Below are 16404 nucleotides of genomic sequence, written 5' to 3'. Positions count from 1 at the left end.
CAGACCCCTACCAATTCATTAATCAAAAAAATCTACTACAATGATCTTCCTAAAAGGAAGCTAATCCATAGAATAGAGGTCATAATAGTGCAACCAAACCATCCCCCAGCCAAAGTCACAGTTAACTGCATTTTCAACAGCTCAACACCCAAATTCAGCAAAGAAATCTAATGGCTGAATGACACAGAAGGCCAAAGACTAAAGACATGTGAAAGAACTCAAGAATCTTTAATGGGTAAAGAATAGCCAGAACATGTGCTATTGATCAAAAGAATAAAACATATAGCCTACGCAGAATTTCATAAAAATCTCACAATCTCATTTTTTCCTAAGGTCAATGCCAGCTTCCTTAGCCACAGCATCTAAGCCTTTCTTCTCAATGGTCTTCAATGCTTTGGTGGATAACCTCAACTTCAAATACCTCTTCCCTGCTTCCCACCAAACTTTCTTATACTGTAGATTTACAAACTGCAATTTCTTTGTCTTATGATTCGAGAAGGAGACTTTATTGGCACGGTTTGCCTTTTTGCCTGTAAATGGGCACACACGACCTGAAAGAAGTAAACAAGTTAATTATTAGTTTGGTTTTGCCATTGCAAGGGATCAAAATGATGAAATACATCACTGCCTCAACTACTATGGGAATCAAAATGGCATTGTCCATACTTGACTTATTACGTTTAATTATATTCAGTTCAAACCAATATCGACCATTCTGTTGAAATTGGCTTGAAAAAAGGTGAGGGATCAACGATCACATGTTTATGGCATTCAAGGAAAAAATCAGTCTTCTCCACACCTTTTACTTCTTAAATCAATGGAGATGTTTGGAATCTGTGTCACAAGGACATGGACACAATTTATTTGAAAACTAAAACATGTGGATGCAGATTCTTTATTATTTAGTTGATTAAAAATATATTCTGATATTTGAATATAAAATAATATATCTATTATTGAAATTATTAAAAACTATAAACCAACATTTTGAACATGTCATATCATGTCACATGGCATGTCCACAAGTCGTGTAAAGTCCCCTAGACATAAGACTCTAGATGGCGTGTCCATGTGACATAGCTTGTAACCATGAAAAATTTTCAGTGAAACGGTTTGAACATAAGCTACCATCAAATAACGCAAATCCAATCTTGTGATGCACATAATCATGATATGAGCCAAAGTAATCAAAGCAATATCCAGAAATGGAGAACTCAGCAATCTGACTTTGGACCATCACAAGCCAAGCAAATTAGCTCCTTAAGGCAGATAAGGTAATTAGTCTCTTTGTTAGTAGCCTTTTGAGAGGTTAAAACAGAAAGGGAGACAAATTTCATCAAGTGCTTTGTTGCAACCTTATTCAACACTACCATAGGGAGTAAAGACAATGGCATCTGAAGCTATAAGAAACAACATCAACATGAAACATGCATACAGAAATAAAATGTAGCTTGATGTGGGAATCAATGATCTAGAAGTCTTCCGAAAATATTTTACGCATGCATGCAAGCATAGAAACATACTTAGGGATCATTTGTTTTATGCAACTTACATGGGAAAGTGCTGAGCTAGCAATCCTTTTCTTTTTCTTTCCCACCATGAATGAAACAAACATCAATCATGGTGGGAAAGTGCCATGCTGACAGAAGTGGGCCCCAGTTTTTCCCACCACCTATCAATTTTTATGTGTAAATCTTGTCATACCTTCTTCCCTATGAAAGCTTTCTCATGGAAAGGCTGAGCTGGCAGGATTTTTTAGAAATCTATGCCCATTCCCATGAAAATGATACAAATGGACCCTTATATATTGATATGCCCAGTGTTGTAAGTATCTTACCGTATCGTACCGGGCCTAATCGATACGATACACACCCGTATCGGGTGTGTATCATACTTGTATCGGTTGTATTGTATGATGCACCGCCTATATCGTACGATACACCCCAATACAGGGTGTATCTTATGATACACAATTATATTTAGTGCATTTTATGTTGCACTCAATTTTTTTTTTTAAATACATAAGAAGATTCCTTAAGGTGAGTTTGTGTTCACTCCTAAAGAACTTCAGTGATTTAGGGCTTGATTTCTTGCAAGAAGAAGAAGAAGCCTTAATTTTTGTTTGAACTTAAAAAAAAATTGGTTATGTAAAATTTTTAAGTATTGAGAAACACTTGGGGATTTTGCTTTTGTGTATGTAAACATGAACTATTATGGATCTTATGACTTGTTATCTTAGTGTCATTGTTTATTATTTCACAATTTACATTTTTCTTATGAGATATGCATGTCATTCATAGCAGCTCATGGAGAAAGAAATGCTTCATATGTGATTTTATGGTTGTATTTTGTACAATTCATCATTGTTTCATGTGATATAATTTTTTTCTGATTTTTTTGGATTTTTAATTTTTTTTTATTAAAAATTTACAATATGATACAGTGTTACTTTGGCCCCGACCGATACAAGTAATGATACGATACTTACAACATTGGATATGCCTATATATGGAGCTCTGATTGAACAAGTAATGCCATTTTCGACAATATAATCTACATGAGAAGATGAGAATGCCTTTAACTTGAGATTTCTACTTAAATATAAGTTGACCAATTTAAAACTCAGGATCATTAAGTAATACCAATAAACTTGTGCCAACAACAAAATATCAATCAAGTCACATTGATCTTGGAATATGATTTTATTAATTAAAAGAATGACCGAAAGGTGAAAACACTGCCATATACATGAAAAAAAAACATGTCCAATGCACCCGTAGACTTCTTTGGACATCAAAGCAAGTATAAAAACAAAAGTACGAGTAGCTATTATGCAATCTAGTTATACATAATACGAAGTGGTATAATTCACATCCCTTCACGCACATATATGCAAATAGAAGCACAAATAAATGAGGAAAAACAAGAAACAAATTTCAAGAATTTATAAAAAAAAAAGCCAGCACACTTCTCCAGAAAGTAAATACATGAAAAGCAAGATAAATGCTCCTAAAGAATCCTAGCATACAAATGGAAATCCGTTGATATACTTGGTCATCTCATATGTCACATCCTTGTTCTAGCTGCATCCATATTGTTCTTAATTCTTAAGCAAAACGCTAGGGCATCTTCTTCAATCCCTCAACTTTCCACTCCATGTACAATGACTATAACTGTTAACAAAACCAACATTATTAGACAGGTTCATTCCAACTGTCATAAAGCCAAGACCTACCAATGATATTGGTAGAACTACTAACACTTTTTTTCATCACAAAAAAGATTGGCTCTCAAGCATGAATTAAGCCAAAGCATAGTCCAAATCCGGCATATCTAAGAAAATCAAAGACAGCATCAATCTGGCCAGTCAGATTGATTTGTCTACAATTTTGGCCAATCAGACGCAGGCAATTGCATGTAACCTGGATCTAGAACCAGAAATGTAAGTCCATGTACGGGATCTATAAATAGGGGCCATCCCCTTTGACAAGACCTCATCTACACTTTGGATATCTAGGCTATTGATGAATTTATTTAAAATCCATTCAGCATTATCAAGGATTAATATGGGCTCTAGGACCAAACCCATTCTCATGACCAATAGACTTAAAGATGGTACATACTAAAGAAGTGGAAAAATTAAGCCTTTGAAAAAAAAAAGTTTAAGCTACCAACAAGGCAACAAGTCAAAAAATAAAGGCTTCTTGTTCTAAGCAAAATATCAACATGCACTAGCTGTCTCAAAGATGACATTGCTTCATAAATGATGGATTCTATTAAATTTGACACAAGATAAAAAAAAGTACAAAATAAGAATAATAAAGATTTGGAAGGAGATAATGATAGGGAATATGTAATATGGGATGGAACGCACATAGATGTACCTCACTTAAACAAGATGTTATCATAATAACGGATTATCTTTGTTAGTTTTATACAAGTTGAAAAAGGTAGAAGTAGCACAAAGACTTAGATGGAGGCATTGAGAGATTATATGAATATATGAGATTTTAACCTTAGCCTTACATGGAAATGAACAAAGAAATAATTCCCACAAGGCCAACATTACGTGGGAAGAGGATTGATTGATGATGGTGGTAATAAATATTATACCCTTGACGATTTCTTTGAATGTTAAAACTTATATTCCTAGACCCTACTAATTATATCCTTCATTACGTTGGGCCACACCACAAGTTCAACATCAACACATTTTGAAGGTTTGGCCATATTTGCTGTTAAAATTATTTTTAGGAAATTTTCAAATACACAGTTCCTTTTGGTCTTCATATGCACACCAAACTTTTGGAGCTTTTCATTTTGACACCAAAGGTTTATTATTGTTAAGCAAATGATCCCCACACATTAACTGCTGTCAGTTTGTCCTTGGGTTAGCAATAACCCATATTCTAAATTTACTATTACACCCTTGTAGCAATGGAACTCTACATGGAGTTGTTTTTCTTAATACAACAACAACAACAACAACTACGCCTTCATCCCAAAACAATTGGGGTCGGCGATATGAACCAAAAAAGAAAATCATTCTGGGTCTTCCACATGAATCCTTCTCCTCCAATCATTTTTATCCAATGCCATGTCCTCAGTGAGGTTCAAAGCATTCATATCCTTTCCTATCATCTTCATCCAAGTCTTCCTAGGCCTACCCCGACCACTTTTAACTAATATATTTTCCCATTTCTCCATCCTTCTAATTGGAGCATCATAAGGCCTTCGCCGAATATGTCCAAACCACCGTAAACGATTCTCTCTCATCTTATTTTCAATGGGTGCAACACCTACCTTCTAATGTATCTCCTCGTTTCGAATCTTATCTTTTATTGTATTTCCACACATCCATCTAAGCATACGCATCTCAGCTGCACTCATTTTTTGAATATGATGTCTCTTGGCAGCCCAACATTCCGTACCATATAGCAAAGCGGGCCTAATAGTCGTCCTATAAAACTTTCCCTTCAACCGCAATGGCATTCTATGATCGCACAACACTCCAGTTGCACTTTTCCATTTCATCCACCCAACCTTTATCCTATGATTTACATCTCCATCAATTTCTCCATACTTAATGCTTAGCTTAAATTATTTTTTACCCTTAATATTAGGATTCAAGGACATCAAATGTATTCAAAGTCAGATTGACCATGGATACAGTAATTCTTAGTTTTTCGTTGCATCCATAAGTCGTGCAGACCATGGTTTTGATAGATGGATCTATCACCACTCATCATGCTGAACAAAAGATCGCCATGACGACATTCGGATGCTGGCAGATTCTTTCAATTCCTGAGGGTAGGATTGCAAATGGGTCGGATATTTAGTCGATTCCAACCAAAGTTACCAGAAGCTTCATAGATAGGTGGGAAGCGTACTTCTCAAAAACTCACTTCAGAAGCATGATACTCCTCGCTTCCAAAACTGGATGGGAATCTAGACTCTCCCATGCTTCTTCTATGCTTCTCACATGTTTCTTCTCTGCTTCACTACATGCTTCCTATGGGCTTCTCTTATGCTTATTTTCATGTTTTTCATGTGCTTCCTTAACGCTTCCCATATAACCTAACATACTATAATAAAAAAGGCATGAAGACAACATGAACTGCAATAGATGTAAAATGAATTCAATTCCAAAATACTACCAAACCATGTTAAGACATACGAAAGGTCGGAAGGATTCCTAAATACTCATGCTCCACTGTGGGATGCTAGCAAATTGCAAAGTCTAACCAGAATATAAAAGTACCACATGTAAAATCTTGGAGCCACCTTATCCCAAGAGATGGAAAATCATGATTCTTGTCAAGGAGAAGGTAGAGGATCATGATCACCTAAGTAATCAAGTTACAAGGATTCAAAAAGGAAAAATATGCTTTTTTAAATTATTGAAAAGAAAGTAAAATGCCATTTTAGAATAGCCACATTTTCACAAGTAATTAACTTAAGAAACACCTCCATGTTTTCTTCTCATTGTGTGATGCATATACCATCACATATTCACATGCATGAAATTATATCCTTTCTACAAAAAGTTCATTTAGAAGTTATTAGTTATCATATATCATGGTAGCAATGGAGCAGAAAAAAGTACTTGCATATTCCGCAAGAAAGAGTAATTATTTATATTATTGCAAATTCTTTGTATTAGGTAATTAAGATTTTGGCCAGCTTAATCTTGGAAATAATGGTTTTGTTAGAAATATGAGTCTTTTTGTTAACTTTTGAATTCTTAAATACTGTCATCTGCTAACCAAAAGATCCTTGAAAGCTTTCAGAAGCAGTTCATAATCATTACCAAAAAAAGGATAATGGTAACCCCCATCTACCCTATAGTAAAAGGAATGTATCTTCTACCAAGATCGAATATGTAACTTGCTATTCTGTTGGGTAACAGGCCCCAACTCACCCTCTGGAAAGATTAGTTAATTTTCATCGATATGAGGGTGGAAATCCTTGTTGTATATTGGGAACATGTTGGCCTCCGTGTTCTCTCATGTTGCCATCATCTTCCTGCTGAGCTCCACATTCTACTATGCTCACAAACAAAATGCAAAACTAGCGCCAATGGTTTATCATGATCTACGGAAGAAAGGACTCATCAAGCCAGGATCACTGAACAGTCTATTCCATAGTTACTGGAAGCGCGCTTCCGAAGCAGGAAGCACCAAAAAGGGGTAAGCGTTGGGGAAACTCACTTCCCATTTGTGGGAAATACACCTTCCACTCGTTCTCAAATCGCTCCCTTGTTTTTTGTTTTTTTCATGTCGATATTTATTTTTTAGCTTCCCCCACGCTTTCCCCTTGCTTCTCACTCGTTTTCCCCTTGTTTCCTTTTTTTGCTTCTCGCACACTTCCTTAATCGCTTCTAAAACAAATCAGCTTCCTGCTTTACACTAAATTTTGACACAGGTACGTTTTCCATATCCATCACTCTTCCCTTACCTCCTAAGACTATTCTAGCAGTGGTCACTATGGTGTATGGTCCCCACCGTCAAAGCCATCGGGAGGAGTTTTGGTTGGACTTAAGCAGGGTAATTGCTTCATTCGGGGACCAACATATTATCATGGGAGATTTCAACTGCCTTATGTCTCCTATCGATTCTAGCATCCCGGTTAATTACTCGGCTTCAATGAGGGGCTTCCAAAACTTTATTCAGATGAACCAGTTGTACCACGTTCCCCATGTTGGTGAAGCTTTCTCATGGTCCAATCGACGATCTACTCCGTGCTTCCGTCTGTTAGACAGGGTGCTCGTTTCGTCAGAGCTGCTGAGTTTTATTAATGACATCTCTTGTTGCATTCTTCCACCATCTGTCTCAGACCATAGTCAGATTGTTATCCGATGGGGTCAAGGCTTCATCGGCGACAGATCCTTTAGATTTGAGAAATGGTGGCTTAATGAGGCGGGCTTCGAGTCGTTAGTCCATCAATCTTGGAGTAGACCTTGCTTTGCAGTCCGGGCGGCTACAAGATGTATGGTTAAGCTTTTTCGTCTATCTCGCGATATCAAATCTTGGCTTATCTCCAATAGAATAAGCAAATTCCAAAATCTGGGGGATTGGGAGCGAGAGTTGGCTTCTATCAATCAGTCTCTCTTGGATACGCCCTGTATGAATGCATCAGATATTGAAAGTCTCAATGCTAGATCGGCTGAGCTGACTCTTCTAGTGCAATCGTGGCGTCTAAAGGATGAGATTCGTTGGAAGCAGCGGTCAAGGGTGACTTGGCTTAAAGCAGGTGACGGGAATACAAGGTTCTTTCATTCTTTAGCGTCTCACAGGCATCGAAGACATGTGATTCACTCTCTGTATATCAATGGTGTCTCCTTTTCGGGCGATCAGGTAATCAATGTTGTCTCCAACTATTTTTCTAACCTATATTCCTGCAACCAAGTTGTAGGTGGCAATATGGGTTCGACTTTATTTTTGTCCATGGATCGAGCGCTATCCAACTCGATTCAGGGATTGTTCTCTGAAGATGAAATCGTCTCGGTGGTGCGGGAGTCGTTTGGGTGGAAAGCTCCAGGATTTGATGGGTATCCTGTGGATTTCTTTCGCATATTCTGGCAATGTGTTAAGAGTGACATTCTTAGTGTCTTCGCCGAGTTTCATCTAAATGGCCGATTGCCGGTTCATTCTCACCTAGCAATTATGTCGCTTATTCCTAAGGAGGAAGCCGCATCAGATATCTAGCGGTTTAGACCTATATCAGTGTTAGGGAGTTTATATCGCATTATCGCCAAGGTCTTAGCTAACAGGATGCGGTCAATTGCTCCTAGGATTTTTTCGGAGGCTCAGTTCGCCTTCATTCCTAACAGAAGACTTCAACATTCCTTCATTTTGGCCACAGAAGTGTTGCACTCTCTCAAGATCAGTGGGGGGGGCTTCTTCACTCTGAAGCTTGACTTTCATAAAGCCTACGACTCGGTTCATTGGTCGTTCCTCTTCAACATGTTGGCAAACTTGGGCTTCGGTAGGCGTTTCTCTAGCTGGGTGCATGAGCTGGTTACTAATGCCCAATCACAGCTTCAGATCAATGGGGTCAAGGGAAAACAGTTCAAACTTGGTCGTGGTCTTCGACAAGGATGTCCTCTGTCCCCGTTACTCTTTAACGTCGTCTCTGAAGGCCTGATAGTTTTGGTTAAGAGGGCAGTGGAGTGTGATCTAATTGAACCTGTTGGTATTCAAGAGTGTCGTAGTCAGATCCTGACCTACGCTGATGACATAATTATCTTCGGAAGGGCCTCCATCCAACAAATATTAAGATTCAAGCTTATCCTTCTTTCTTTCCAATCGATGTCAGGTCTATCCTTGAACTACGAGAAGTGTTGTCTATCCATGGTCAACGCCCCTCCATCAATGTTGGACATGGGCCAACGGATATTCGGATGCTTGGTTTCGGATAACTCTTTTTCTTATCTGGGTCTGCCGCTTCAAATCAGTCGCGTATCAACGGCAGCCTGGAGCACTACTATCCAAAGGGTTCAGAAAAAAATATCGGGCTGACAAGCGTCTTACCTTTCTATCGCGGGTAGACTAACTCTCATCAAACACGTCCTTTCTGCTATGCCAGAATGTTTTATGTTTATGTTCCTGATGCCTATGGGGGTTAGTAAGAAGATAGCTCAGGTAGTGACGCACTTCCTGTGGTCTGGGCGAGGTCCCAAAAACAAGCGCCACCTAATAGGGTGGGACACTCTTCGACTACCCCCAAATAGGGGGGGTTTGAGAATAAAGGATCCCCAGCTGAGGAGTATGATTCTTGTCGTGAAGCAGAGCTGGCTTGCACACCAACCTGGGTCTCCGTGTGCAAGCGTGCTTTCTAGCTAAATACGGTGGAGTGGAATCATTGGTGGGGGCCACAAGCGTGCGTCAATGAACTATGTCAAAGCTTCGGCGATCATGGATCCAAGCATGGTCTGCAGTTCTGTCTCATAATGGCAATGTTGACTTGCAGTCTTAGTTCTTTGGTCGTAACCTTGCTCTGAACGGATCTTTCCACTCAAAAGAAGGCTACCTTGTTCTCCTTCCGTCAGGGGTGGACCGGTTCCTGGCGAACCTGATCTGGGGCAAGGGTCCCACTCCGAGATCATGTTTTCTGGCTTGGCTTATCTTACACGATCGGGTGCAGACTGACAACTTTCTCAAATCCATCGGATTTCATCTGCCGAGTAAATGTGTGTTGTGTGAGGCGGCTGAAGAATCTGCCTTTCACCTTTTTTGGGAGTGCTCTGTTTTTCAAAACATCTTTAAGGTGACTTGGAATAAGCTAGGGGTCAGCGTGCGCCAGGAATCGTTCGCCATCGATTTGTTGTGGGGTCCTCAACCAGTTCGTCATTGCAACAAATGGCGTATTATTTGGCGAACTTGGCTTCTCTCGTCATGGTGGGCCGTATGGATGACTCGTAACAATGCTATTTTTCGGCAGATTCCGGCAGTGTTCAACAAAATGGTGAACCTTATTTTGGCGGACGTATACGCCATTCTCCGCATCAACATCCCTGATCTGCAGCACCATCTGCCTCCAGGGACCAGTCATGATCCAGGGTGATGCTCGTCGCCTAACTGTTTTTGTTTCTTATTTCTTTCTTCCTTTTCATCCTTGCATCTCTACTTTTCTTTTTTCCTTTTTTGGGGCTCCTTGGCATGTCTTGGGCCCGTGCTTGGTTACTCGATAGGTTCAATGTTGGTTGAACCTGTTTTCGTTTCGTAATGTTGATGGTTATAGTTCGTCTCTCTCTCTCTCTCTCTCTCTCTCTCTCTATATATATATATATATATATATATATATATATATATATTCAGCAAAATGGGACTAGTTGGGGAATTGCGTTATACCCCCATAACTTAATATCCCAACATATCCTCCGTCACATCCAACAAATAAAGAACTGAACAAGACAATCGCAACAGCACCATAGGATTCACAAAGAGCACACACCGAATAATAACTGGCAAATTTCTTCTCCCAAGCCTCCAACCATCTCATAAACTTCATCGAATTAACCCACTAGTTGTTATTTGGACTTTGTATGCACCCTCACTAATCCAAGTAACTGATATAAGTTGGGAAAATTCATCCCATTTTCTGGATAGATGGACGAATCCGAAAACCCCAACAAATCCAAAACCAAAGAGCGACATTATCAAACAGAATTCCACAGCAGTCTAAAGAAAACAATAGCCATGAGAGAGAGAGAGAAACGAACAACATACGGGCAATGATTGGCAGACGAGGAGGCGCGGCGGAGAGAGCGGAATTGGCGGGACCATGATGAGTGGGTGCAGCAGAAATCTTGATGCCTCTGAACTGGGAGCTCAGAGATGCCAAATCCAAGCGATTTGTGGTTGCCGAAAGAGAGACAGAGCATAAGAAAATATATTTTGAAAATACTCATCCAACCCAAAAAGAAAATATATTTAATTTTGAAATCATTTAGTATGAAGCCTTTCAATATCAAACCCATAAAGATTTTGAAAATAGCCACACTAGAAATTGTTTTCTTTTTTTGTGGTCTGGAAATGTAATGGGCCTTCCATCCAACCTCTGTGGGGTATAAAACCGTAATGACCAAGATATGCTCGGGTGTGAGTAGTAGCCATGGAGTGCTACAGTATTGGATATGGTCCATGAAAGATAGCAGCTCTTACCATATCCAAATCTGTAGCAATATACAATAATTCCTTTTGTTTACACGTATCAATAGGCTGCATTTGCCACATTTCAAATGTATAAAGTGCGTGTACGGGTGGAGATGAAGGTGGTAATAGCATGTCTTTACCCATAAATCCATTGTATTTTAGTTTTGGTGAAAATAAGCTAACAACACAATTATAAGTGCATTAAAATGTTCTAAACGAAGACAGGAAATAGTTGCCACCAAGGAGAGAGAGAGAGAGAGAGAGAGGGGAACTATAGCCATCAAAGTTGCTAAAAACAAGAAAATACAATCCAAAAAGCCTAGAAAAGAAAGCAAGATACAAATACAGTTGATCAATGATCGTCACCCTGGTTCAGGAGGTGGCGATGGCGGCTGATTGCGCTGAAGCTTAGGAAGGTTGATGCGCAGAATGGCGTACACGTCTACTAAGATAAGGTTTACTATTTTATTGAAAACCACCAGAATATGCCGAAAGATGGCATTGTTGCGGGTCATACAAACGGCCCCACCAGGATGAGAGAAGCCAAGTTTGCCAAATAATCCACCATTTGTTGCATTGATGAACAGGTTGAGGACCCCACAGCAAGTCGTTTGCAAACGATTAGTGGCGTACGCAGACGACAGGCTTATTCCAAACAACTTCTATGGTTGTAACAAACACATACCTTTGCTACGTTGAACTGCTATGCAATGATAGTAAAAGTGAGGTGCTTTAAGAGAAATAACCACCCAATGAACTAGTGAACTTTGCACCATCCGTATCTATCTCAATTTGTGTTAGCACGCAAATTCCTTATCCTAGCTCGGAGGGGCAACTCAATAATCCTCTCTTTTGCTGTGTGGCTATCAGATAGATTACATCCACATCAAAAATCTCTTGCATAGATACCGAACGACAAACAACTGTCCAATCATGGCAGGATGAAGAAAATGGAGAACTAAAATTAGCAAAAAATTTATTGCAAAAATACAAAAACTCCTCCACAGGATTAATATGCTGCTCTGCTAGTAACAAAGAATTTCAAGCTCTAAAGGTCAGAATTCATTATGTATAACATGTGGTACATGTAAATACAACACAGTTTTAGAATAATGCTCTTTAATGCTTGACAGAACAAAGAAACAAAAATTTGACATCTTCCTGAGAATTGTATCTAAAAAAAGACCACCATCAAATTTTCTGGGTGGATACCTAGTAAGGAAATCTCAAATGAATCATATCAACGATTTCCTGTCCTCCATTGCTCATAGTCAGGGTCATCTGTTGGCAATTGATATCTGCACACAGGGCACGTATTTCGAATACTTAGCCATGGTAAAATGCAATCACTATGAAAACAATGAGAGCAGGGGAGTCGCTTTACCAACTCCTCCTTCGAAATATCATCCTTACAAACAGCACAAGGATTTCCTGAACCATCTAAATCTTCCTCTGTTAAAAGGACAGAGGGCAAACTGTCCACGAAAACTTTCGAGGCTGGCGGAATTCGCCTTGGTAAATTATCATTGTTGGCGAACTGCCCAAGCAAAATAGCATATTCGGCAGTGTCCACAAAAACCTCATTATCACCAGTATGAAGCTCTGCATCATGTTCTACATGATCAGAATTTCTTGCTTCCAGATCATTTATAGCAAGAAGAACGGCCCAGAGATTCTCCATGTTCTCCGAGGTGTCATCACCATTGCCTGCACCCATTTCCGAGTGAAGTTCAATATTTACAACCTCAACACCATTGGATTCAGGTAACTCCCATACTTCAGGCACAATCCTGCTTACTGCAATATCATCAACCATACTTTCTTCATATATGGAATTATCCTGGCTAGAAACCTCCCTCCAATCAATGCCGCTATTGACTTCTTCCCATTCGAAGTCTTCTTCGTTCGAGTCCCTTCGATCCCCCAAATGGAGACAATCCCAACACAGAGGAACACCCAAATCATTAATCGAGGCATCTGATTCAGATCGATCATCTGAATCTAAATCAGAATCCGAACCAAGAACTCGAGAACAATTTTCTTGAAGATCTACAAACTCCTCTTCATCCGAGTCAGTTTCCAATCCCACGCCCCCAAGACATTCAATTCCCACATGAAAAGCGCCGTTCTCGCAGGAATTACCATCAACAGCAACCAACTCCGGAGTATCGGCGCCAAAAATAGACACTGAGGTTCCAACCGAACTTGATTCAACGCTGAACATCACGAAAGAATCCCCAGATTCAACCACCGAACCGCCGGAAACATGACTCTTCGTCGATGCCGCAAATTCGACTGGACTACGAACACCCAATTCTTCTTCCACTAAGGACTCGCCGTCAATAGAAGGATCATAATGACGCTCAGGATCACCAAGAACATCTCTCCCATCATCTTCTTGATAATCACGTTCCGGGAAGCGACTCCAATCCTCACCATCATCAAACCCTAACCCCAGTCCCAATCTAAACCCTAACCCCAGCCCAAGATAATCGGTACCCACTTCGTATTCTCCCTGACAAACCCCAAAATCGACGCCGGATCGGCTTTGGACGGAAGAATTCGTCGGAGAATCGAATTGGGCACTCGAGAAATGATCGAAGAGATCCAGAACGAGGTCTACCTGGTTGTCATACCGCTGGATCGTGGCCTCCTCCGGACGCTTCCGGTCCTCCGAGCGATCTAGGGTTAGGGTTTTCTCGAGTCCGCCAAGGAGGACATGGCGGAAAACGGAAGAATCCGGATCCCCAACTTCGGAGGGATGGATCTCGCGATCGTATCCGTTGAATACGAAAGGAAGGGAGAGATCTACGGCTTCTTCTTCATCCTCTTTGTCGTCTAAAAGATGATGGGGGTAAAGGAGCTCTGCAAAATCCGCCATGGCGGACGGAGAGAGAGAGAGGTTTTTTTATATATAACGAAAATTTTTAACAAACACGCTTAACTTTTAGAACATTTACGAACACAGCCTAACTTTTGAATTATTACAAATAAGTGTTCGCATTTAAAAATTTACTTTGCAACATTACAAAAGTTAAGCGGTGTTTGGAAATAATTCAAAAGTTAAGCATGTTTTCATATTTTTTTATATAAAATAATAAAAAGTAGAGGTCTACTTTTTATGTTGTGGAGTTATGTTTATACACTGTGAAACATACATTCAAATATAAATATATACTAGTATTTATATATTCTGAAACATAGATTCAAATATAAACATATAATTCTCTAACCTTCTCAAACATTCATCATCTCCAACCCTCTCAAACATTCAACTTCAAACTTACATTTAAATATAAACATATACTTCTAAAAATAAACACACTTAAAAAAACAAACATACATCCTCCCCAAACCTGCAACAAACACACTTCAAGAATGAGTACAATCTGACAATTCAAAAAAAAAATATTGTAAAAAAAAATAATTATAATAATGTTAATGATGATGATAGCAGTATAAAAATTTGGTCTGATAACTTATAGATATTTTAATCACATTACAATTGAAGGCTCGATAATGTTTTTGCCTTTTCATGTACTTCCATGATAATCTGGAAAAGTATAAAGATAACATTAACAAAACATCTTTTCACATTCAAGAGAATACCAACTTTAATTTAATAAATAATTTATATATATATTTTAAAATCAGTTTTACACTAACTACATCTCATTATGGTAAAAATTAATACAAGCCAAACATCCTCAAACATACATTCATTCAAATATATATTTCAAACATCCTCAAACATACGTCCATTCAAATATAAACATACTTTTCAAATATAAACATACACTAGTGTTTATACATCCTGAAACATACATTTAAATATAAACTTACACTTCTCCAACCTCCTCAAACATTCATCCTCTCCAACCCACTCAAACATACGTCCATTCAAATATAAATATACACTTCAAACATCAATTCAAATATAAACATACACTAGTGTTTATACATTCTGATACATACATTCAAATATAAACATTCACCATCTCTAACATCCTCAAACATATATTCACTCAAATATAAACATACACTTCAAACCTCAATTCAAGTACTCTTCTTACTCAAAATGGCACTGGATTCAGAAGTACCATTTGAAATTCCACTAGATGGGGGTGAATAGTGAAATACGATAAAGATCGATAAAATAAAATAATCAGGCAATAAGGCACAATACATAAAACACAGAATTTATACTGGTTCGGTCAATACCCAGACCTACATCCAGTCCCCAAGCAAACCACTTGAGCTTTCCACTATAACATCCGAGTCACCGGATAAATAGTACAACACCCTCTTCCTCAGAGGTCTTCTTCTCTCAACAGAGAAGGGGCACACCCTCTTCCACAGAGGTCTTCTTCTCTCAACAGAGAAGGACAACACCCTCTTTCACAGAGGTCTTCTTCTCTCAACAGAGAAGGGCAACACCCTCTTTCAGAGAGGTCTACTTCTTTCAACAAAGAAGGAAAACAGTGAATAACAGAGTTACAATACTTCCTATAGAACCTTCAGAATGATATGAATGCACGAATGAAGGATTCTCAAAATGTTCTGTTTGTCACTCAGAGGATACTCTTTGTCAAAGAGCTACACTTGACTTTTTCTCTTTTCTTTCTTTTCTTTTTCTCTTTCTTTTTCAAGGCTCTCTTTTCAAATATCGAATAGGAATTTTTCTCGTTGTAAGCTCACATGTCCATTCCATTCCATGTTGAATACTTTATTTGAGTGTGTTTATATAGCTTTTAAAAAAGTAGTCGTTACTTTTTGAAATCGTAGCCTTTTTGAGATGTGAAATGTTATGTCATTTCAAAAACATCTTTAGAGAAATTCGAGAAAGTCTTTTTCCATAAAAGTAAAATATAGGGTACACTAGTCGTTGTAATATTTTAGGTAATACATATTTTATGTAAAAAGTCTATTTCTTACAATAGTACATTGAACGTTGGATTGTAGTTTTGTCTTTATTCTAATTAATGATTTGAGGTACATAAGTACTTCTTTACTTTAAATGAGTGTAAGTACAATGAGTGCTTTGAGATATTTATTTGTACATAGTCATGTCAAGTGTTTTCTTTATGTTGTATTTTTCAAAGTCTTCAGAGAGAATGAGGACTACAAGAAAGTCGACATTCTTGAGAAGGATATTTAACAAGGATTTCTTACAGGAGGTATTTAATGCTATACAAAGAGAATGATGACTTCAAGTAAGTCGACATTCTATGGGTTTGTAAAAAGGTAA

At 38.6% G+C, this 16404-nt stretch overlaps 1 protein-coding gene across 1 annotated transcript; it reads right to left on the bottom strand.

Moving 5' to 3' along the window:
* Positions 1-263: 263 nt before the first annotated feature.
* On the bottom strand, positions 264-14037 carry LOC149838515 (uncharacterized). Its single transcript, XM_090008261.1, has 2 exons — positions 12369-14037; positions 264-551 (listed from the first exon to the last, which is right to left on the bottom strand). The coding sequence occupies exon 1, from the start codon at positions 14035-14037 to the stop codon at positions 12397-12399; it is 1641 nt and encodes a 546-aa protein (XP_089864387.1). The 3' UTR covers positions 264-551; positions 12369-12396.
* Between the last annotated feature and the right edge of the window lie 2367 nt (positions 14038-16404).

The sequence above is a fragment of the Nuphar pumila genome, chromosome 5 (genome assembly GCF_984573655.1).
Source record: "Nuphar pumila chromosome 5, dmNupPumi1.hap1.1, whole genome shotgun sequence".
In the NCBI taxonomy this organism is placed as follows: domain Eukaryota; kingdom Viridiplantae; phylum Streptophyta; class Magnoliopsida; order Nymphaeales; family Nymphaeaceae; genus Nuphar; species Nuphar pumila.
This window is presented reverse-complemented; position numbering and strand designations above follow the sequence as displayed.

Bases quoted from the DNA above. Each gene is read 5' to 3' on its own strand.
- LOC149838515 (XM_090008261.1), bottom strand. From the start codon at position 14,037: ATGGCGGATTTTGCAGAGCTCCTTTACCCCCATCATCTTTTAGACGAC.